Source organism: Rissa tridactyla, chromosome 7 (genome assembly GCF_028500815.1).
Source record: "Rissa tridactyla isolate bRisTri1 chromosome 7, bRisTri1.patW.cur.20221130, whole genome shotgun sequence".
NCBI lineage: Eukaryota > Metazoa > Chordata > Aves > Charadriiformes > Laridae > Rissa > Rissa tridactyla.
Genome location: NC_071472.1, coordinates 13,139,992 through 13,165,505, shown reverse-complemented (window position 1 = coordinate 13,165,505; position 25,514 = coordinate 13,139,992). Strand labels below are relative to the sequence as shown.

The window sequence follows — 25,514 nt, the reverse complement described above, 5'->3', positions numbered from 1 at the left end:
CATCCTGAAACACCTGCGTTTTTTGGTGTTATCGGTACCACACGATGAAAATGTGGCTTGTGTGGGCCCCTGGGTTTAAGAACTCCCTGGTGTGACCAAATGCCCAGATGGAGCAGGATGGCGTCGTTCTGCTCATGAGGGGACCCGTGTTCCAGGTTGCTCTCTATGTGCCCAAAGACGTGGGTCAACACACCACAGTGCAGCACCGAGACACGGACCTCGTCCTCAGGCGCTGATGTCTCTATTTCACTCACATAGACTAGTCAAAGACAGAAAAAAGAACACGCCAGAACTGGTGGTGCCAGTTTTATGGGTACTATAAATGAAATATCTTAGCAGGTACATATGTTATTTAGAAATAGGAGGTTTATATGACGGTACTTTAGGCGATGGAAATAACCCGAAAGGAATACACAAAGGGAGAATTTATTACATTAAAAGGTGCCAGACAATCAGTGCTACAGTGACCCATGCACTAAGCAATGGAAAAGTGAAGGCAGTACTTTACAGCACAGCCGGACAATTTGCGGAGCTCTCCTCTTTGTTTCAGGTTCTAGCAAGACCTTTTCTTTTTGTCCCTTTGCTTGGTACCCACTTCTTGCTTTTTGCCTACTGCTTCTGGTTGTCGGTTCTAAGTCACAGGTCTGAAAATGGGGGAAAAGACGCCAAATGGCACAAAAAAAGACGAGACAGGAATAGCAGGATAGCCAGAACTGCAGAGATCGGCACAGATGGAAGTGCCACAGGCCGCTGACATTTCTTCGTAATTACCAAAGCTACTGCTGGGCTCAAGCACAAAAAAATAGTTCTCCTGAAACCCAAGCCCCATTGCAACTTTATTTTGCCCTCCAAGTTAGACCCGCTGAAGGGGCAGAGAATAACTAGGCTCAGGAGGCTCAGGGGTTAATCCTGCAGCTCATGCCAGAACAGTATCACAAAGCAAAAAATTAAGAAGCCCGAGGGATGCAAGGAGGAAATTCAAGATAGCAACAAAGGGCTAAGGAGTCGTCCCTGGCTTTCCTGCAAAGGCAAATCTATTTAAGTTTAGCATAAGCTTATATTCTGTTACAAAGCCCGTCTTGTTTGTGAGTCTCAAAAGGGAATCTTTCTGCTCTGAAGCAGCACAGGATTCACAAGCTTGTGGAAGTTTGCAATCTATTTATAGGCTTTGCTCTGAGGAGGAAAACAACTTTGTCTTTTCAGGCCATGCAAAGGCTTCTTTCCCTAAGAGGAACAAGGATTTTGTTCTACCAGAGGGGGAGGGTGTATCTTGGGAAGGCAGGCAAAACTGCTACGTGATGCTGGAGCTCTGGCTCGAGCTCAACACCTGAAGGCAGAGATCAAAGGGGCAGGACGGGTATCGGCTCTGACGGTATTTAGGTGGATCCTTAGAAGATATTTAGGCATGTAAGTCTCATGGTTTTCAATGAGATTTCTGGCTCCTAACTACACTTAAGTGTCTGGACTTCAATGTATAATGCTTACTGATGCCATGTGAAGTCTATGGGACTGGCGGGAGCAAAGCGCAGTGCTGGGGGGGGCTTCAAGTGTCCTGCTGCACATTCACCCAAGGATCTCAAAGCTGTTTATAAACATGAATGAAAATCTGCCTGAGAGCTAGACAGAGTTACCCTTCTTACAGGTAAGATGATGACAAGTTCATTTGCCTCAGGCCTTAAAGCCAGTCAACCTGCGGCACTGCCCAGCATAGAAGCCAGCATGCCTGATTTCCAATCACAAGACCATCGTGATTTTACTGTGGTATAAAACATCAGAGTAATTAGTCACGCTAAAATCCCACCGGCAAATTATTCCTACCACTCTATACTAGCAAACCTAAAAAATACACGCAACTTGTTTCGTTACTCTAGCATTACTTTAGCAATAATAGAAAACAAAAAAACCCCTGAGGCCAATATACAAGGAAAGGAGAAAAAAAAGAATGGGGAAAAAACAAAAAAAGACAGCGTGCAAACAGGCAGAAAGATACAGCAACAAAGCCACATGCTCCAAAATTAGTTTGGACCCTCAAGTGTCCCTTTCAACTTTGCTCACAGCTGGCTGCTCCCATTCTGATGTTCCTCTTTTAAATTAATTCTAGCAGGCTATTAGAGGTTCCTGCACAGCGAATATTGTAAAAGTCTAAAGTAGTTTACTTCTGTTTTGTTTCTGGGCTTTTTATTTTTAACTCTTTAGTTCCTAATTGCAAATTCCTGAATTCATAACTACTAGGAAGATCAAAACGTTTATTACAGGACCACATAACACACAGATCAGAAACAATCTTCCTCAAACAGAAGAAAATAAAATTGTGTTACCTCCATGACCCAGTCAGACTCCAACCTGCCTGAGGTTCTGTTGTTTCCTATACAACACTCCTGATGCTTTTCAGTCATTGAAAGCTCAGAAAACTAAAATAATCTGGACCTAGACTCAATACGCAGAGTCCAAAACTAACTTTATAGCACAGGATAACTTTCCCCTGTATTTGTCATATGTATATGCACTTGTTACCTTCCTTGTACTTGCAACACTAAGTTGCAGCCGTAGGAGTCCAAGTGGCAGGGGGTGTTTGCTCCTTCAGAACCAATCCACAGCGTGCTCTCTTTCCCACTTCTTCCAGGAAAACCAAAGTCAGACCACCTTATATCCTACAGCAATGAAAAGATTATTCAGGTAAGCTGTTGAACTGATTCACATCCTGCCTTCAGTTCCCCCAGTCTCTTGTCTTCTCCCTCCACCGCTCAGTCACTCCTTATCCACTGCGGCTCCTACTCCTTGGTGGGGTTCCTGCATGCGTGGCCTGTGCTCCTTCCTCCAAAACTCTCCTCTCTAGGCATGTTTCTTCTGCTGACTTTCTTCTTTTTCTGTTCAGCTACACAGCCTCCCAGATCTCTGTCTCCAGTTCTCATCCCAGTCTTTCATATTACTCAAGTTACCCGTTTGCTTTACAGAAGGACTGCCCAAGCGCTCGTGGCCACATGTGGCTTCTTTTCCTTCTCTTCAAACGCTCTTTTTCCCCCCCTTTCTCCAGTTTTAACCATCCACCCAAGTACAGGATTGCTTTTGGAAAAATTCTGGTATATATGGCATTTAAAAAAAAGAAGACTGGAAGGAAGGAAAAATCCCCATTCCCTTTTCAAACCGATTTGATAATCCATGTACCATGTTTGCTCTCTCTTTGCTCCTGTCTCAGGGCTCTCCGTGTATTCTGGAAATACAGAATTCACCCCTTTGGTATGATTTCACCTCCGTGGTATACTGTTTTTTCTAAATTCCTTATTACCTTATTATAATGGACACATTATTCTCCTGCCTTTGCAACTGCAGAGACAGTGAACTTCAAACAATTCAATTACACGGCAGGAAAGGGCAGAACAGGCGTGCATCTGTTATGAACGTGATCCTGGAGCTTTCTAGTCCATTGATTCTCCTGCCAGCAATCCCTTGGGGACGACAGCTGGAACAAGGGACAGTGACGTATTTTTCAGATAGCTCAAGAGTTTTGCAGGATGGCTCTGCAGAGCCTGGATAAAGCTTTCCCATCTTTCTATAGCTGACCCTGCCACCTGCCAGGGCCTGATCATTTGTTTATTGGAAAGCGTTTGAAGTATACTGGCCAGAGATACTGGTGCCTTTTGGCTGGAGCCCCGGACTGAGCCTTAGGAAACCGAGATTCAGTTCCTGGCTTCCTGATGGTCTTGGGCAAATCACTTCATCTCTGAGCTTTATTTTACCCATCTTGAAAAGGAAGATAACGGTATTTGTTCCGTTTCAGTAAAGCACTTTGGGTCATTCGCATCACCTAACTTCAGGAACCTCATTTAAGCTTGGCTCCTGCTCTTGTCAAAGCACTCTCAATCACCCCTTGGAAAAACCTCTCTCTTTCTACTATCTATCTATAAAGAGCAAATAGGTGTCTAGCCTCCTAATTTCAGCATGTAAGCTAGCTGCCTGCAGACAGGTGGATGACAATCCCTTTTTAAGATGAGGAAAACTACAGCTAGACACGATTATAAGGATGACTTCACCATGACTCTCTATCAGGAAACCCTCAGAATGAGCGATAGCCTTCCCAAAAATTAGGTGTTGCTAAAGATTTTGAATTGCAGCGTTATTGATTTTAAAGACACCATTTGAAAAAAATGCAGAAGTTTAATATAAACATTTGTCAAAGGCAGCAAAAAATCAAAAAGTTGCTCCTATAGATTTCAGCAGCCATAAAATTTAAAATCCAATACAACTATCTCAGTGATAAAGTTAAACGTAACACCATCTCTACACTTTAATCTCACACCTAAATAGTTTTTGTATTTTGTTACAATTTAAGTGGAAAGAAAGCACACATAATCAATATTGGATTTAAAAGAACTTTTTGAAAATGCTGCAGCTGTAGTAAATAGTTGAAGCGATTATGGGTAAAATAGTTTTTAACCAACGAACTGAAAAGGAACTGGTAGGATTACTGAAATCTTGTCACAGTGGGTTCCTTTTCTACAATAAAAAGCCACAGCAAGACGAAATGCAGTAAAAGGTGTTCCAACCATAACAGATGGCACATTACTTGTGAATTATATTTATTTCATTTGCTTCTTATAATGAAGTTAATCTGTACCCGTATGTCACTTTAAAAGGTCTCATTTCTATTTAAACTTCACGCATATATCTTGCTTCTGATTTATATCTCAAATTCTGTAATGAAATATCAACTGAACAAAAAATGTAAGATGCTAGATACTGCTCATAGATTAGAATAATGGAATCATTACCTTAGCCCACACAACTGTAAATGATAAACAGTGCAATCTAAATTTCAAACAACTTCTAAATGGCCCTATTAATCACTATAAATAACAGTGCAGTTGGCCTTCTTTTCCCCTTCAAGTCACCTTACGTAAATCTAAATAAAATCTAAAAAGAAAAAAGGGGTTATCATCAAATTCACACAAGAATGGAAGATAATTTCTATAAAGAACTCTTTTGGCTGGTATAAATTGTGTAGCAGTGTTTCAAAAGCCATATGAGTCTGGAACTGACGGATGCGTTTCACTCCCATGCCTGTGAAACTGGCAGATGACATACACCATATTTGCTTGCATAACACCATCGATTTTTTTTCTTTCCCAGATTCTGCTTTAAAAAAAAAAAAATAATCTGCGGCATAACCATTACGTGTGTCTATTCTAAAATTGCAGTACAATCTGTTGCGTGTTATAGGTCAGGTGACGAGATTGTGGCGTGACACGTGCACACAAATGCGATTCCTGGAGCCTCAATTTTGTTCTTGAATGGGGGCAAGGGGAAGAAGGAGGCAGGAAGATAGTTGTTTCCTTCAAGTGTGTTTCTATTGACCAAACGAAGCAGTGGGCTGTTCAGGTCTTCTGAGCTGCTATTGTGCCGTAAAACACAGGAAAATGCTGTCTGTTGAGGCAGAAAGAAAGAAGACCAAGGCAAGTCCACATAGATATGGTAGATCTAGATGTATATGGTAGATATAGTCATGTTCAAACAACACGACCCGGTATCAGTCGTGCAGCCCAAGTTATGTGATCCTGGTTGTGTTTGAGTGTGCCAAGGAAGGGAGGGGAGAAAGGAAGCTAAAATGGTCTCTGTGCCCAAACCTTACCTTCCCACCAACAACGGCAAAGGAGAGAGTCTGAAAAAAAGCCTGAGCATTGAAAAATACTGATTTTACTGGTATAAAAGAATAAAATACATATAAGGAGCACGGGAAATGCTTTTTGAGGAAATAATTAATTTGAAGGGGCTTATCAGTTCATATTCACTGTCACCCCGGTGACACAGTGTTTGCAGGGAATTATGATTCCATCTTTGCAATAGAAAGTTTAGAAATGAATAAGGCTTCATTTACTATTCTTTCTTTATATCTTTTGCAAAAATACACCTTTTGTACACCTATCCTTAATTTTGCCCTCTTACAATTTGGAAGGAGAAGTAGCAAGAACGTAGATGAACCAATACATTGAAATAGCAGATAGACATGAAGAAAGTGTAAGAAAATACCCCATCTATGTGTCCTAATACCTGTATTTGGAAATTGCCATAGATTATGTACTTCCATGGACAGGTTACTTCATGTATTTTACTGCCTTCACAGGCAATCAAGGTGTAATAATCGCTCAGACTCAGAATCTCTCCTCCTTGCAGTTAACCTAAATATACGAAGGGAAGGGATTGCTCCTTGAGAAAATGAGCCACAAGGCAAAACACAGAGCGAAACCATATTACAGCCTTGTTGCTACGCGTGAATCCATGCCATCAAATCCTCTCTCCTGAGTGGAGCTGTGAATTTGGGCATCATTCGGGCCCAAGGTGGATGTGGGACGGCAGCAGGGCCTGGAGTTTGCAACATGCCAGGCTTGCTGGCTGCCTGTCATCTCCATGCTCTATTCCCACCTCACTTCCATACCCTCCGCAGAGGTGCAGGCGAAGTGCTCAGCTGCAGAGGTCACACACATCACTCGGTGCTCGCCGAGCCAGCCCAGTCACAGCATGATGCTGGGCTAAATGGGCAGGGGAGCGCTGCCAATCTGGTAGTCGTTTTCGTCACTCGTGGTGGTGTTTTTAAGCACATAAGGAGACCAGGAATTTTAGACGGCTGCCCCTTGGTACTGGTTCTCAGCCTGAGAGCCAACAGCTTTTACTTCAAAATTTTAAACTAAATGGCCAAAGGAGCAGAGAGGGGATAGCAGCAGGGGTTTCAGAAGCAACATTAGATAATTTGCAACGATTAAACTAGAATGAGATAACATTAATGATTTACCTGGAAAATTTCTGGCTTGTCTTCAAATATCCTGGCAATGTATTTGTAGTCAGCATAAGCCCAATATTTGGAGTACTCGTAACGACTGAATGGTCCAGAGAGACAAGGAGGCTGCCCACAACTCCAAGCCAAAAACTCTGCAAGTGTAGCCTCCACATAGCTACACTTAGTTTCAAACTGGGGAACTAGAGCAACAAAGGAAAAGTGAGATATTACAGGAATACTGAGCACAGAAAGAGTAAAAATAATATGTAGTTTCTCTCAGCTCTGAGAGAGATGAGACATGAAGTGAGACTAGGTGGTTTCACTCTGGTCAATAATCACCCAGCTCACAATTAAAGTCTGAGACTATTGCTTTTTCATTAAAATTTAAGTGCATGGCTGTTACTTTGAACTTGCTGTGAGGTAAAAGCACACCAATAGTTACTGTTGTTCATGTGCAAGGCACCCTTAAGCACAGTAACTCAATAATGCGCCCAAGTTCCCAAAACAACTGAGAGCCTGTCCTTTGCTTCATCTCCCTTCTTAAGCGTGAGCTGCAAACGTGCACACCAGTATTTGTGTACCCATTATTTTGTCTCCATGGATTTATGTAGATGGACGTGTTCATCTGTCCCTTTCCCACCTAAAGCAATAACCAAATCAGCACAGTAATGCATAAGAAGCAAATTATGGAGCTACGTGCGTGCCAATGGTCCATCTAAAGTGCTGTGTGTCCTTATTTTTCATTTGGGAATGACAAAAGTGTATTGCAGTGTTCCTTGGCAGACATTAAAAGTATTTACCAGCAGTGTTTTGCTCCCGCCATGCTTTGGTCAGGCTGACTGATGCAGCCTTTCAGCTCAAGGTCAGGTCAATTGGAAGGCCTACAAGATAACCCACACCACAGCATACTTTACTTCTGGTTAATCAGAGATCTTCATTTCCCACAGCTGCTAATTGTGCCAGTCTTCAAAGAGACTTATCCAATGTTAAAAAAAAGATAATAAAAAAATCCCTCACTTTACTATAACTACTACTGGGAAAAATGACTGCAGCCTGAATGAACGACAATGACAGAGCTGCAATTTAACCTTGTGTAACTTGCATAGGGCTGCTCAGAAATGGGATCCTTTCACTGTTGTGCAGCAGCAGCTCTTCGCTCTTTACTGCTCTCATTTTGTTATCGCAGCAATTCCCATAGAGTCTCATACGTTTGTTCTTATTCCCTTTAGGCGGGAGAAAAAGCTTTTACAAACCTTTATCGCTATCGTTTTGCCGTTTTGCATTGTAGTAGCCTAGGTAGTGGTTTTCCTTTCCCTCACTATCAAATTCATTAACTAAAAATGACAGATAAGCCCCACTATTCAGCAATCTGTAACCTGGGTTTGTGCAGTAGGAGGGCTCCCTACCTAAGAACTGCACACAAGATATATAAATCACCTGCAACAACCAAAACCCCCTGTATCTGATTCCCTGCCTATGTTGCAGTCCAGTGCTTCCTCCTGATACCCAGTCATTAATGCAACGCACATCATTTTACTAAAAGATGGTCTGATGGAAAAATTAGATAAAAGATTCAAGCCCTACTGAAGGTGGCTCAATATTATTTTGATGAGAACAAAGAGTGCTAAGGACACTGCCTATTTTCCAAGATAACTCAGGAGCAAGTGTTTCAAAGGCAAGAAATATGCTCTTGCTACCTCACAGCGTATTTCACTCTGAGCTTCATTTGAAAAATTCCAACTATGAAAAGCAAAACTACCTTCTAGGATACAGTCTCCTCAGGGCAGGGTTCTTGGTTTAATTTATAACTTGTTCAGTACCAAGGTGTGGGTGCTTATGGAAAAATAAATAGTAATAAAAATGTATTTGGGCAATCTAGACAGATTGCTTAGATGCATTTGTAGACTGCAACTGGGGTGCAAGTGTTAGAAATGGGCAGCTGAAAGCAAGAACATTATGAACCGATTTGCTTAATGACTAAGAGATGAAGGTGTTTTGTAACTGATAATGTGTAGATTAAGCCACATAAGTCTAAAGCAAGCTACCAGTGCTGCCTGATGACACAGTATCTGGAGGCAGGACAGTCTTTTGATATCCCACCTAATGCCAGAGGTTGAAACCAGAGGGAGGGAGGGAAGAAGTGCTTTTTGGAGGAAACAGTTAACGTCTGGTCCTGAGAGACGCCAAATTCTGTTCTACTCAGAAAGACAGTGTTTGCAATGTACGCTAAGGGAAATGTAGAAAAAATAATATCCTTACAAAATACCCTAAAGCTTCAGTAAGAATGTAAGTGAAATGCCTCCTCCATTTCTTTAAACTTAAAAGAAAACCAAATGTCTTTTTCACAGCTGTTGGGGAAATAAAATTATTTAAATGAATAATCCAAGCAAGGAATCACCATTTAATGCTATAAAAAAGCACAGGCACACTCACAAACCAAAAAACTGACCATCCACATCCAACTCCAATAACTACCTCAAATCTCAGCTTTATGCAACATTTAGTCAGCCTATGGTATTTGTAATATATTTTCAGTCTCCTATTCAGCTACTGCGTCTATGGTCACCTTTGCAGTCCCTCTCTATATTAAACCTCAGAGACTTGAATTCTTTTCCCGTCCTTAGTGGTAAAACCTCTTGGGCAGATGTTGCAGCCCTTTTCTATCCAACTGCGTACCTGACAGCATCAGCTCTATCCAGGACCTCCAAGTGAAATTTCCTCCAGAGATCTTGTGCCTCATAACCGATCAGCATGACAACCTCTTGTTCTCTCCAGCTTCTTCATAGTAAACTCATTCTTTATTCGTTTTACTACCCAACCAGAGAAAATGGTCAAATAAGGAATGTCTGCGTACAGAAGGCAGTTATGTGTAAGCTTTCTTCTTCCTTTGTAATTGCTGGTGTGCTCCAGGTAGCCTTCGGAGAGATGGGCTATAACGCTACATTTTCTCTGCCAGAAACTCAACTTCTGTAGCTGCTCCCCACCCTTTATCCCACCTCAGAAAAATAAACCCATTAGCGTAGCTGGAACTAGATGGATAGGGATTTTCTGATTAATAGCATCTTCATTGCTCTTGTAATGAACGCTGGTACTCTCTCTGGAGGTATCTTATCTCTGTCACTGCTTAATCCTCCGACTGTATTTTTTTCCTTGTATGGACACATACTGTTTAACTTGTGTAATCAGACAGAACACTATCAAACACGCAAACTTAGGTACAAATGATACACACAAATAATACATACAAATAATACTGCTAGCGCTCATGTTTCCCATGTTTCAAATGTGCCTTCCATATCGATATGCCGCAGGAAGTTCCAAACTAGCAAGAAAAGCAAATATAAAATCCAAGCAATTCCCACCAAGTTGCCCCATTCGCAGTTCTCACTTTTTTATATTAAGGAATCTTCAGTTTGGGAATCCTCACCCAGGCTGCAGATGTGGCAACTAAAGAAAGTTGTCAAAGTAAGAGGTCTTCTCGTGGCTTAAATAACCTCAGAAACTCTAAAGCAGCCCTTTCAGAGTGACACCAAAATATACTTACAAGCAGGAAACCGGTTTCTTTCTTGTACATGTTTCTGACTCAGTGGCAGGAGTGGTCCTGACTAGTCTTAAGGCAATTAATCTATGGTAAACATGGGAGGGGTATTCAGAGAGATCAACAGAATTTTAGTTGTATTCTCCTGTTGCTTTCTCTAACCACATCGCTGCCTCCGTTTCATCTGGGAAAGTCAGCGTGAACAATGATAAGAAAGAGAGGCCCTCACTGAAAAACAATGTTAAGCACAAAAGAGTGAGATCAACCATCTTCCAAATGACAGTGGCACACGAAATGCATTACATTATTTCAGACTCTGAGATGGCTTGGTTAATGGCTTCACTAATATATCCTTACAATGCAAATTTTTTATAGCATCACAGGTCTCATTCAGTTACAATCCCTGAAGGCTCTACCCATCTTCTTGAAGACATTTCTAGCTCACATTAGCATATAATGGAAGTTCCTGGAGACAAACCAATTGCTGCCTAGAGATTGATGCCTTTAGGAAAAAGCAAAATACAGATAGATGAAACTTCAAGATACAAATTCCAATTTAAATCCACTCTATATCCCTAGTGACTACAAGTTATTGTTAAATGGTGACTCTTATCCACTTAGTTGGTAGCATCAATCCATCACTTAGCTACATAACACTCCATCAATCCCATCAGAAGCTTTCCCAGTTGGAATACCCATTTGGCTTTCAAAAAGTGCCTACTAATTAAGGAGACTAGGAACAAAACTATCCTTTTACCTGGTAAGCCATGCATATTACAACTGAGATATAGTAACAAGGTATCAAGGAAAATGCCATATATATGCAATTTCTTCCCTATTGGCAATAGGATGCTGTTTACTTGTAGTGCAAGAACTGGCTGATACCTCATCGAACCATAGAGATATTGCTGTGAAGACGTGTACCAACGTATTAATTCTACACCTCAGTTATCCCATCTGTAGAAAGTAAATAACATCTGTTTTCCCAGGCATAGGAATCATTAATCCATGCTGGCAAAATGCTCTGAAATCCTAAAATGCCAAGCATTTTCCCTCTAACACTTCCTTCTGTTTCATCACTTCTCTTGCAAAAATTTAACATGAAATAATACGGTCATGATGCTGTGAAGAAAGCAAATTTCACAGTGTTGTTAAGTAAGATAATGTGATGTAATCCTACCACTTCCATAGGAACTAGCAGACCCTCATCTGGAGTCTTTGTGCAGACCCTACATTGCAAGAAAGAGGCGCTCCAACTGAAGAAGGTTAGAAGAGTACAGAGAGAACAGTTGGGGGGGATCTAAAAACCCATGACTTACAGTGAACATTCTTTAAAAACTGGGTTTGTCTGGCCTAGGGAAAAAAAAGATGGAATGTAGCCAAGATACTTTAGGCAAACAGGAGAAAGTGCACAGCAAAATGTATTTTGGTATGTGGCTGGGAGGGCAAAGGATGTACAGAGCACGAATAAAGCCATGCATAACCTCTAAAGTGTCTAGCAGATTGCCGCCACAGAGCACCTTTCCTGTGTCTTTCCTCCCTGGTATGAAACTCTGTCCATGGATAGACTATGACTAGTATTGTGGGGCTACAGACCAAAACGTAGTATTTAAAATCAAGTGCAAAAATTGTCTTTCTCCAATAGTGTGTTCCTAGACATCCGAGTGAATCTGGAGGGTTAGAGGTGAAATTATTGTACTGGTATCAAGTGATTTTCTTAATGCTTTATACTTCTATAACATCTTCCATCATAGGACTTCAACGTATTGAAAATAACCAGTCTTATAAAACCTCTGAGAAGAAGGTGAGAATTACCACCCTTATCCAGATTTGAAAAAAAAACCAAGATAGACCAGTTAATTGGCTAATTTTTTAATGCACTTAGGTTTGTGAATATGGAAGCTCAGCTCACATGAACATCTGAATCATGTAAAAGACCAGGACCAACCACACATACTACAAAGCAAGGAAAGAAAATGGAGATGCTTGATTCTCTTATGTTAGTGCTACTCACTAGACTTCCTACCATGAATAAACACACAAGAAAGAGAAAGGAGAGTTCCACTGTTGGCCAAACCCAATGCCCTAAAAGCAAAGCCTGAGGTGAAAAGTAATACACTGGGGAGTGAACAGTGATAATGGAGAGGCAGAGGACCGCAGAACCTTAGAATAGAGAGTTGAGACATGTAACACCGGTCCACCTCAGTCTCACCTAAATCCACGGTCTTCAGACCTAGCCTAAACTGGATCGTCTTCCCATCCAACACCACAGAAAGGTATTTCGTGTTCCAGTGTAGGGCTGGCCAGTCACCAGCCATGTTACAGAAGACTGCAGGTTGCTGTAGAGACATCACAAGTTCCTTGGCTTTCTCAGGAGTAAATGGTTTGACATCTTCACCTATGTAAGAAATAAAAAACACAGCTGTAGAGAGATGATTTATGATACACGAAGCGTTACCTATCATCTCCCACTGCGTAGGAAACATTAAGAACTAACACCTCCGTTGTTTATGGTTGATTTTTTTTATTATATTTGTAGATTTTTCTCAAGTCAAATTTCTACTGCAAACACTGAAAGAATATTCCTACACTAAATTAAAGTTTAGAGCTGTGTATTACTGCACAAAATGTAAAAAAAAAAAAGTTAAAAAATAGGCACGTACTTAGAATTTTCACTTGTAGCTTAGGCAATAAAGCACTGCAGCCAAACTGTTTAGAATTAGGCTAACAATGAAAAAAACCTTATGAATAATGTCCAGAGTTTAAAGAACATAAATTTTATGACTAACAGTCTTTCTGCATGGGATTCTTTCCAAGAAGTGTAGTGCATTGTCAGAGAGGGGAAAGCAGGTTCCTACGCATTTGATTTTAACCAAGAAACAACAGTGTAACCAAACCAGCAGGTATTTTTAAAGCTTTTTAAAATTCCTTTTCATCTGCAAACTTTTAGAAAAAGGAAATTGCGCCAATCCAAAAACTAAGCTAATGCAAGATTCCCATTTACTCCTTTGCTGTTTAGAGATTTATATGCCCCACTGAAACTGTCAAGCTGAAATGCTGGCAACCTTGAATAAACTCAGCACTTTCAGAACAACTTTCCTTTAGGGACATATTGAGAAGGAAAACCTGATTTAAAAAAAAAATAAAATAACATAACAGCTCCATAGAACTGAAGCAGTGGACTACAACTCCAGATCATAAAAAAAATCTATTCATTATTTTAACCTCTATTGAAGTTAACTCATCCAGAATTTGTATCTGTATAATGTCTAAGATTTAACATACCGAATCAATACGTATGGTTCCCCATGACTCCTAGCAGCTCATTTAAAACAAACCAACCAATTCAATCACTCTACTTAGGGGTCAAATTACAGTCTGGCATGCATGAGGGGTTAAACAAGCACAGGACAAGAAAATTCCCTTTACTGCTAGGTGCTAATTTTGCCTCTCGCTCCTCCCCTTTTGTGGGTGGTGGGACAGGTAGTGGAGAGCCAGCATCTCCCACACAGGGCAGCCCAGCAGTGGCAGCTGGGGGAAACACAGAAGACGACCCACTGGGAACAAGACCATCAAGGAAGGTTCTTCAGGATTGTTTCAAACATAACAGTTTAAAATAAATATATGAATGCTGAAACACGAATGGCAGGAATAAGAGGAGCCCTGTGCATGCTATATGACAAATCTCTTTGGAAACTCTTTTGAGTCCCTCTTCTTTTGGCAGTCCCTCTTCTTATCCTCCACCATAGCTGTACTGTCTAGTTTTCTAAATTAAACTGCTGTCTTCACACAGGTTCAGTGGAACATATCAGGGTTGGGGTCTTCTATGGTCAAGGTGGTCCCTTCTCCCGCCAGCTTCCAGGGAAACTGAAATGCTCTCTCCTTCCACTCCTCAGGAAAACTCTAGTTTGAAGCTTTAAAACAAAAGACTTCCAATATTTCATCTCCATGGAATGTAAAATTTTTAAATGGCTTCCCTTTCTTAAGGCAGATGACAGGAGGGAGTTTGGGTTTTGGTTTGTTTTCCATGTTTCCTCTCATACGCAGAGCAACACTTGACAGGATGGTGTTGCTGTGACACAGAGATGTCTACGACACTTGGCCTTCAGTCTCGCGCTCCAGCAACTTGCACAACCAGGACATAAGGAGGCCTCACAGGGACCGTATGTCTTACCATATGGTCTTCACTACCCCCGGAAGGAGGTCCTGGGGGTTTCCGAGCAACAGGTTCATATACCTAGAGGGAGCGAGTCCAGAGAAGGCAAAAAGACCATATGCAGATACAACAGCATGTGCTGGTCCAGCTACCAGGAGCTGGCTGTAGGCAGGGTAAGAGGTTAAAGCTCAGCATGCTTTTTTCGCAGTGATGTTGTTCAAAGGCTAAAAGCGAGACTCAGTCCAGACCTGAACACTCCCAGCGGGGATTATAAAACTTCTTCTGTCTTTAACCGGTGCAATTATAATGTCATACAGAGGTGGCTTTCATGATGTAGGAGCTGGCTGGCCTTATGTACCTTTCAGGTTTTCCAACTCGTAAAAATGAAGTCATTCCTGCTTAGGCTAGGTTTATCACCGCATGGTTGTCTTTTTGACTGCTCAGTTGTTTTTGTTTTAAGGACAGTGCATTTAACTATTTTAGAGGATAAAAATCCAAAGAAATGCAAGAAATTGGTGGCACTTTTTTGGAGGGTTTTCTGGAGGATTTTGTGAAGCTGAGTTTTATTGCAAAAGCTTCCGTTTATCCTGTAACCTCAGTCAACAGTTGGGATGTCCTACAAGAGCAGAAATTTTACCGGGAGAGACAGGAAGATTCACTCAGGCCAACTGTTGATGCTGTGTGGCTTTCTAATGTGATTTCCACACGCGTATTGTGCTTATGAAAGTGTGGTTTTAGCCACAGTGAATATACAGTGGGAAGCTCAGAGCTCAAGCTACTGGGAGAGTTTGTATCAATGCCAAACAAAAAAACACAATTAGACTAAATAGCCTCTCCTCCACTGAACATTAGCTGAAGGGTTTTTTTCATGTCATCATGCTTTATTCAGTTATAAACCTATTTCCCTATAATACTTAGAAACAATGAAAGACGACAGTCTGTCTCAGTAAGATGCTAATCATTCCTATCTTCAAACAGTATTGAAATCATTGTTAAATGAGCGTATATCTTTTCCTGATACAGATAAAATAATCACATACAATACATTCAATATAATCAGCAGTGAAGTTTGAAACGTTTTAGAAAATTTAAAGCATTAGATAAATCAACATTAGGGGCTTTTTTTTGCAAAGACAAATGGGGATTCTTGCCAATTTTATGCAAAGTATCTTTAAGTGTCTTGATTCAGTTTTATGTATTCCTTGGTGAGAACAGCAGTCAGCTAAACATAATTCTTTCCCCATAATATTTGTCATGCATATCTAAATGCCTGCTAAAGAAAAGGCACACAATAAATGGTAAATATCATATACTACATCAAATAGATATTATGATAATTTGGAGAACTCTGCTCATGACCAACAGAGATCTCTGATAGAAATTTATACTGCAGGAGTGGTAAAATGTAATTAAAAGAGATCTCTGAAGACATCTTTTGAAAAAGAGATTCAGAAAAAAAAATTGCTATTTAAAATAATACTAATCTTTTCTTTAGTTATTGTATTCACAGAGACCTCATAAGCTGGGCTCTTGCTTCTCAGTATTTCCTAACCTGAAATTGATGGTGACTGATTCCTAGGCAAAAGCTGAGGTTGTATAGCATATATGACAGCATACAATTTGGACATGGATGTCTACAAGTAAAAGGTGCATGAATAAAATGTGTTGCAAAGAAACAAAATGCCCGTGGCACATCCTGGGCATTAGATGTCAAATTCCTACGGGAGATCAGGTAGCCGGAGGGAAGAGAAATGCCTATTTCCTTTGAAAAGAAAAGCTCTGTTGGAGTCTTCATTTTCTCAGTTGTACTCTGATCCAAAAGAGAAAAGGAATACTGTTAAATTAGTTCTTTCTATCAGGCTCAACAAATGATGTGGCTTCACAGTACAAAAGGAAGCAGGAATAATTTGTCTCATGTTTTGATTTTACACAAGGCATGTATAGAATTCTACCAGGAACTGAAAAACCAAACCAAGTTTTAGCTCAAGTTTTGTAACTGTGACAGCTTATATAATTGGTGAAAAACGTAGGTGTTCTTTAGAAAGGTAACACATTGCGAAATAAAGATCTTCCAACTGAAAAAACAAAGCTCTCCAGTTGTCTTTACATGAAGTGTTGTTAAATATGAAGATTTATCCAGACTTCAGCAATGAGGGCAGGTAAAATAAAAGCGATGAATTGGCTAAGTACTTTCCAGTAGATTTTTGTGCTTGTAAGAGAGAAAATAACCTAATGTTTCCGATTAACAGTTTTTTCCAAATAACTGAGTGGCGTTTGGGAATAAAGAGTTTAGCACAGCAGGCAGTCTGACAAAAAGTGGACTTGATCAAAGTTGTTCAGAAGTTAAATGTACTGCCATTAAAAAGCTAAATGTACTGTCATTCATTTAAAATAATTTAGCAAATTAGAAGAGTTCATTAGTGCGTGGTAGTTGGCTTCTGCCAAAACACCCTGCTGCTTAAATATGAGATTTAATTGAGAGGTATTAAAAGTATTTTCTAAAAGAGGGAGTACAAGGAAATCTTGACAACGTATTTGGTATAAGCATTGTCAAATTGTTTTTCTTGCGAATCTGTCATGCTTCATCATCCTTATTTCTTTTAAAAAATGTACAAAAAGTTAAAAGGAAAAAATGGCATTTTCAATACACTAATACAAAGCAGCCAGGTCACTCAAATGTTCAACCAACCTCCAAAATCCAACAACCAGGAGTAGGAAAAGAGAAGGTATGGGGGAGGATGGGGAAATTCCCCAAACCAAAGAGAAGTGACTTGGTTTGGAGGTCAGACTTAATGATTTCACAGTACATTAACTCTGTAAATTAAAAAACAACTTTAAATAATCTGCATGTGATTACAACGTCATGCACGGTAATCAGCCTACTCTGGGCAAACAGAATACATCTAAATATACACGAGTAGCTTTCAGGAAATACCGCAGGAACATCTAGCTATTACGTCCTGACCAGTTACTGCAGTTACTATTATTTTTGGCTCCGGGAATGTCAATACTGCAGACGCAGCATACCTGGGGGCCATCTAACCTAGATTTGCATAGGTATTTTGGCTACTGAAGGATAATCAGCAGTTGCATGGAGCCTCTCAGGATAGACTGGTCAAACCCATCTCTGCACTGGTGAGACTGGCACCTGAAGCTTACTCGGGTAGCCTGAAGCCAACACTCCCTTCCTTACCCTCCATGTCTGCTGCTGCGGAGGGGGGGGAACAAGAGAAAACAAAGAGGCCAAAACAGGAATTTGTATTTGTACCCACTTTCCAGTTGTGCTGTGGCAGGGCTGAGCACTGTACAGTTTTACTTACAGTAACTGTGAGTGACTCAAGACATGAAGTAAGATAAGAGCGTGGGTTATGCCCTCAAACCTCAAACTGTCCTTCCGATAAGGAAAAGGAAATAGCTGCCAGACTTCTTAGGGCTGGAGGTAAGAGGTTGTGCCCAGAACACAGCACTGGGAGGGCCTTCCCAGCCCCTGCTCTAAATGGCAGCGTATCATCTCAAGCATACATTTATGAAATTCCTTCCTAAATCCCCCAGGGCTCTTCCTAGAGAGCTCTTCCTGAACCCCTGGCCAGCTTCTGCCTGTTGTCTCTTCTCCTCCCGCCCTGCGGTGCACTTTTAGAAAGCAGTTGTGTCGGTTTCCAGATAACTAACCAAATGTTGAATGACCTCAGCTCCTCAGCTCTCCTCCAGTAGAAATTCTTTCCTTTCCCTCCTTGTCCTTACAGCTCCTGCCTGCGTCTTCTGCCATTTGAAATACCCTCTTCCCCTCTCACCCCACCCCAACCCAGGAAAATTAGGATATGTACAACTGACAGAAGTCATACTAAATGTATTTCCAATGAATTTGGTATATTTATTGATGAAAACTGCGGAAAGCAAAGTGAAACATAATCCAACTGCAGCACTTGTCAAATAAATGGCATTTCATTTTCTTTTGAAGGAAAAGACTATGGTCTCTGTCCAAAACCTTCCACCAGGATATCCACCAGGAGAGACTGTGCTTCCTGAAGTTAGGCTGCCACAATTCCACCTTTCTGCCTGGCTGGGGTGTAAATTACACCCACTGAAGAAATTTAGTAGCAAAGCCGTTCCTTCACAGTACCCCACTGGCACTGATACACATTTCTCACAACATTTCCTAATAGATGGGAAATTTAATACAAAACTTAATATTAATATAACATCATGACCGAAAATAAGGGAACTGCCACATCAGGGAACAAACATCTATATTTCTAAGAAAAAAATAATTTGTTCATGTTTTAAGTAAAGTTTATTTCTATTTCTATTCCTTAAACTGATGAATGCACTGTATAAAATTCACTGTCAAAAACCGTAACCATTTATGACTTTATTGTTGTCCTATCCTGCAAACTTGACTGGCGAGAACGTCAAAATGACAGCAACAAAAGAATCTACATCTTCTAAAATACACCATTTTCCCATAAGATATTGTAGTAAATAGTCAATAATAGTCAACGGTATTCTAAAAATACATTTTTTTCCCATAAGCCGTTGTAATAAATAGCCAATAATACAACTGAGCCTTTTGAATTTGATCCACAAAGGGGTTATGATGGAAGTATACATGACTTTGTTCACTATTATACTACGTAGGATACAAATTATGATTAATGACTGAGTCAATTACAGACATAATTGTCAGAATGAAATTATACTTTAAAAGAATAAAAGAAGTATTTTTGAATTACATAAATTATTGAATTGAAAGAAACCAGAGAGAACCACCATGTGAACCTCTAGAACAGTTTCTGAAGTGCACAATAACCAATGTGCACACTCAGGGTATTAGATTCAGAAATTGCCATTATTATAGGAATACTAAACAAAAAGCATGGCAATTATTCCATCTGTTTACATCATTCCATCTCTTTCAGCATGGGTAAACCAAGCAGAAGTTAGCTTATCCTTTATTTCAAGTTGCTATTTCTCTTTATAAAGGTTCTCATGGAACAACACAAAATTTGTCTGTGAAAAACTGTTAACAGTGTATGTTTTGAATCTTGGGGTTCATATAAAGAATGTAAAATCTTGCTTTGACATAATGTAGAGCTAAGGTAATATGTACATAATGTAAGCTAATTCAGCCTAATACAGCTCACCAAAATGTGAACGACTGAGCTCTTCTAATTTAATTTTCAATCTTAACATTTCATTAACGTGAGCTGTTTTTTAATATAAATATTAAATATAAAAGAAACTCTGTTTTTACTGAAAAAAGCACAGCCTTGTTATGCAGAAGCTTATCTTTCACAACTTTATAACACAACAAGCCACTGCTAGTGGTGTCAACATATCTTTGCTATCTTCCCTCCAGAGATTTTCTTTCTCTTTTCTTTTTCAAATAACAACTGCCTGCAAAGTTTCTTTATCTGTAAACACCAAGAGCTAAATATCAGAGAAGATCAAGGACTCTGCAGGCCCAAATCTCCACTCAGATGTGCATGAACTTTTGCTCTCATCAGGTGCACCTGCTCTTCTGAAGACTGAAGATGACCTTTAATTTTAGAAGAAATCATGACAGTGCTGCTGCTCTGAATTTTGGAAGCTTCTTGCGATATGCAAAATGTACCAAAACTCAGTAGTTGTCAATGTATATCTGGAAAAGTCCTTTCAGTAGAGGAGTTTCAACATTTTCATATTCCTTTTAAACACTGATGTCACTATGTCAACCATCGACTAATTCACTGTTAGTTTTAGAAGCAAGAATGTCTTCTACATCCAGTCTTCGAAAGCACATAGTATTTATAAATTTAAGATAACCCCCTGAGCATTAGCAAAAAAATAAAACTGCAAAAGCTTAAAGTTGCACTTTTATACCAAGGCATTGAAACTGCCTTACCATCGCTCTTGATAAAATACTCTAATAAAAATCAAAATGTCTCTCTACATTCCTAAGAATCTCATTGTGTCTGTGATCACAAAGCATAGAATAATTTATTCTTAAATCATAATATGGCCCTGTTCAGAAAAGCAGAGACACATAAATAATCTGTTTAGCCTCTTCTTTCTATACAGTATTACGTGAGAGTTAAATTTCCAAACAAACATTTTGTGAGCATCGTGTCTTCAAATAGATCTGATCGCAAACACCTACCCAGACAAGGTCTTCAGAAGACTCACGTGGTGAGCACATGGCATACCTATTGTATGATGGCCAGCTGTGACAAACTCCTTAATGCCTACATCATTAATTTTATCAGAGCAATAATTACGTTACTCCTTGCTGCTTTGATGTAAGACGATAGGAAAACAATGACAAAGTCTGATCAGGAATGAGAAATACATTCACCAGAGACACGTTGGAAAGATCAGCAGAAGAGCAATATGACTAGCTCTTCTCGCTGGCATTGAAGACAATGAGATCTACTCTGAGGCAGTCCTAGCCCAAGGAGACAGGTGGAGATTTTCACCCTGTATTCCCAACTCAAACCTAACATCCTTGTGTGACTCGGTTCATTTCCATCATTCTCAGGTCTTCAAGACAAGAAACCATCAGTCTTTGAAACTGGATTTCCATAACACAACTTTGGGATGCAAAATACTCTATTGATGTTGTTTGCAGTTAATTGCACGTGATAGCCCTCAATAAAATGAAAGAAAAAACATAGGGTCTATGGTCTGCTGAGGTTGGAGCTCCAACATAACCTCCCCAAGAATACCTAAGACCCTGAGCTGTGTAAGTGAGGAAGGGAAGTATCCATCAAAATGAGCTTGGATGAAAGACATCATGCAGCTTCTATCTCCCCTCAAAGAAGATAAAATCAGCATCTAAATGTTCATCGTTAATGATGAATGGCAGAACAAGCATAAATGGAGTACAAAATGCTTTAAATGGACTCAAAGCTCAAGTCAAGTGTGTCTTCTGCATATTCCTTTTGACAGCTACAGTGAAGAACCTACAGCGTGGTCTAAAGGGAATCTGGTGAGATGTCTTTCATTGGCCAACCACAAAGGTAGACTCCACAAGAAAAAGGAGCTACCCCACATCTCCCTAAAGGACCTTGCAATGGGGTCTGGCTCACCACCAACCTTAGAATCATCTCCACTACAATGATCACTTTGCAATGTGGATATAGACAGCCTGCAATCAAAAGACATAAACAAGTGCCCACTGGATAACATTGATATTTGAATTTAAGAATAAAAATGTTCAGCTGAAGATGTGTCTGTATTTTTGTTGTTGACACTAGGAAGAAGGAAGCACTGTAAAACCTTTTTCTTCATGAAGCACAACGAAATCATTGTATGATGTTAGAGCTGGAAGTCTATCTATCTTGATAAAAAAGTAAGGTGAGAAAAGACGCTCTAAGGTACAGAATACACAGACTGGAAGGCACCCAAATTAAGCCCAAACCAGAGCAGATCCCGAACAACCTGTTTGTAAGTAACTAAAAGGAAAGGGATGTCAAAACTTGACGAGTGAAGAACGGGATTTTCCCACACCTCACAGCCCTACCTTCAAAGGTGTTGTTCAAGACAGGGGGTGTAAAGAAGAGGACCGTTACAGCTCCCTGCTACACTAGCGCTGTTTCTGGCAGCTTTGAAACCCCACTGCCACAACTCCAGCTGAAGTCTAGAAGTTGAGGGAAATCCCTGGAAAACAGGTCTCTTTTTGGATGCTGGAAGGAATATTCAGAATTGGCTAAATGCCACTTTTGAATCTTTGAATGAATTTTGGGTCCTGCCCATTTTGTGCCAAAATGCTTGTAGCCTTCACAGGGTATGCAATCAATTGCTACTTGTCAGATTGTGAGATATGAGTTGACACAAGGAAGTAAAAGTACACGTTAGGCGTTGTTGGGGTTGGGAGAGAGGCATAAGAAACAAGGGGATGCTGAAAATTGTCCAGTCTCTTCCAAGAAAGTCACATGGAGAGCAAATCTGTCAAAAACCTGATGAATGGAGAGAGAAAATGGCACTTCCTAATGCGCTAGGAACTGGGGGCTGCACCACGGGAGGGACGCTCTCCTGGACTGCTCGGTTCAGCTATTACAGGCTATGTGTGTTTAAGGTGAAATGGACCCTCCAGATGCCTCAAGGTTATAACAAACCTGTCAAGGCCTTTGGTTTATCTTAATAAGCCACGCTTAAATCAGCACAGTCTAGGTGCCAACTCATAAGCGCATCAGCGAGGCCTGCCTCAGGGATGGGATGAGCATTTGGCAGCAGTAACAGCTTCAGCCATGTAATTTTTATCCATCACCACTAGTCTATCAGAGCTCAAGGCCACCAACTCCTCCTAATATGAATTCCAGAAGGTTTTAGGCCGGACACAGGCAGGAAGGCGTGGATACGGAGAAGCAACCACTTTGAGAGCTTTTAGGTTTGAAATGAAGGCACCTACCATTGGATACGCTATCATGGTTGGGCAATTAGTAATTGGATGGGCTTCTGTATCACAATTTTGGATGTAGGCACCATTAAGTTCTTGCAAGTGCTGCTACAGGCATGAAAGTTCTGGGCCAGGAGATGAAATAACCTTTCCACTTGCCTGAATATATGTGCACTTCATCTGATAATATTCAAATCTCTTTAGCCACATTATAATGAGGTTAAAGCAAGAAAAGATTTCCCCACCCCAAATATTACAAATGTCAGTAATGAGAACAGTAAAAATGTCACCACACGGAGAAAAGAGTGAAATTAGCATATTTAGGGAAGTATTATGCCCATGAGTGAAATAATGCAATCAGCTAGCTGCAAGATAAAGCTAATTTGGTTTCCAACAGTTTATCAACAATGCACTGCTCCTTTACATTAACAAATTTAAATGGTGCCATATCCTGCAAACAAGAATAATTCACACAGAATATTACAGTGTGTTAATTAAATAGCTGGAACAGAAAAGGTCAGGCCATGACTGAAAGATGCGCATATGGGTTGTGAAGCTATGAAAAGATGGAGCGATTTCAAATCAAGCAATTAAAATAAATTATTTAAATCATGATTAAGTCCATAGTAAATAACCCTAGATTTTCTGAGCCTATGTTGACAACTCCTTCCTTTTGTTGCTGCTTCTCAGAAATTTCTCTTTCTTCCTGGCCCACGCAAGAGTCAAAATATCTTTAAGCCCATGGTAAGGTGAAGTGGCTTGAGTAAGTTATCAAAGAGTTATCCTGCTTATATTCAAGTTTTCATTTTACTAGGCAGGTATTAAGAGGCAAGAGCAAGTTTTGCAGTTAAAGGACACTGCAAAGCCCCACTTGCCTTATTTCTGGATGGGCTTCCTGCCACTAGAACAACCAAGAAACCCCCACAATTACTACAGTTAATTGAAAAACATTCAAATAGGGAAATATTTTTTCATTTTGTTTACTTCTGTAAATGACAGCACTTTGTCTTTGGCACAATGCCACCAAATCAATTATATTATAGTAGTAACATAGCCATTGTAAATTGAAAGAACATTTTGGCATAGGCTAAACTATGCTGAGCTGGTAATTTATGAAAAAGACCTAGTAAAACAGGGAATTAATCTTACTTGGAGCCCCAAAGCACTTCTGGAATATGCATCGGTCATGATCAAATCTGAATCTCGTCCAATATTTCTACTGTATTTTATTTTTGCCACTACAGTTGTACACAGCAAGCTCAAATATTAGTTTGTTACTATCTGTATGTCCGTCTCCCCCTTTTTGTAATTGTGCATGAATTTTATTTTTTTGGGGGGATTTCCTGAACTTTTCTAGACAAATTCTCATTTTCTTTTTGATCATAGCTCTGCTGATTTCAGTGGGTATACACTTCCTTTTTGCACCTTCAGTACAACTTCTAATTTGAACCTCAGTCCACCGAACTGAGCTGTGTGGGCTAAACAAAATGCAATGCCCGTTTGTTTTGGGAAGATTTCATGGGAGTGTGTGGGTTTGGCTGCAAAACTGCGGGACAGGCACCACGTGTGAAACTCAGTTGTGCACTGCCCAGAGCACCAACAGTGACACTGAGTCCGCACCCAGCCCACCTGGGTCCCACTGCTCACGTCTCCCCAGTTAAGCACGCGGGCGTTTATCAAGCCAACTTCCAGACTTCGTGACAGAACGCCTAAGTGATCCAAACTGAAATACCTCATTTTTTTTCAGGGAAGATGCAGCATTATGCAGCATACGAGCCATTACATTTATGACAAGTGCAGATGGTAGATGTACAGATAAATATGTAACCTAATGGAATGAATATATACTTCAATCTACTTAAACGGTAATAGTTTCTAATGAGCTTAGTGTAGCCCACATGACGGTATATTCACTCGAATTATTTTTAAATGGATTTTAATGCAGGCTGTAACTGAACCCTACTTCCCCCCCACCCCCATTTCAGACCAGAGCTGGTCTGTCTCCACCTCAGCACAAAACAATTTACTTCTCCCTTTAAATGGCCAGACCCCCGGCGCAGCCCTGCCGCCGTGCTTCCCTCTATCAGCGCTTCCCTCCACACCCCGCTGAAGGGCCAGCCCGGCTCCGCGGTGGAGACGGGCCCGCGCCGGACAGGGACGTTTCGGAGGAGGAGCCGAAGGAGAGGCATGGAGGCCCGGCTCACGCCCCCGCTTCGCCCCCCGCCCCGTTCCCGCCCGGAGGGAGACAGGCCGCGCTGCCGGGCCCAGGCCCGGGCCTCGCCGCCCGCTGGGCCGCGCTAGGCCGCAGCGCGGCGGGCCTAGGCCGGGGCGGGCGCGGCGGGGCGAGGGGCACCTACCCGGCGCGGGGGGACGGCGGCTCTCCGCCCCGGCCATGCTCCTCCGGCTCTCCCTCCGAGGCGGCTCCGGCAGCCTCCCCTCGGCACCGCCCTCGCTAACGGAAGGGGGAGCCCGGCCCGGGATCCAGCCCGGCCCGCCGAGCCCTGCCGCGCGGGGCGGAGCCGCGGTGGCAGCCCGGGCTGACAGCGGCCCCGAGGCAGGTGCTCCCCCCGCCCCATTCCCTCCCGTGACACCCGAGCGGCCCCTCGCCCCCGGCGGCTGCTGCCCGGGGACCCGAGCCCCTTCTCCCCGACGCGTCGGCGGCTTCCCGCCCCCGCAG

The 25,514-nt window shown here is 41.3% G+C and overlaps 1 protein-coding gene across 4 annotated transcripts in view; it reads right to left on the bottom strand.

The window, feature by feature from the left end:
• HSPBAP1 (HSPB1 associated protein 1) overlaps nt 1-25,514 on the bottom strand; it is a 38,960-nt gene that overhangs the window by 13,307 nt on the left and 139 nt on the right. For 2 of the 4 annotated variants that reach the window (XM_054208017.1, XM_054208019.1), the window contains exons 1-4: nt 25,195-25,378; nt 12,520-12,705; nt 6,785-6,969; nt 2,515-2,651 (exon numbers count right to left, since the gene is read on the bottom strand). In XM_054208017.1, coding sequence (XP_054063992.1) covers nt 2,515-2,651; nt 6,785-6,969; nt 12,520-12,705; nt 25,195-25,231 — 545 coding nt within the window. In that variant the 5' untranslated portion in view covers nt 25,232-25,378. Of the gene's footprint in view, nt 1-2,514; nt 2,652-6,784; nt 6,970-12,519; nt 12,706-25,194; nt 25,382-25,514 lie in introns of those variants that run through there. The other 2 variants (XM_054208018.1, XM_054208020.1) reach the window with 2 other exon arrangements.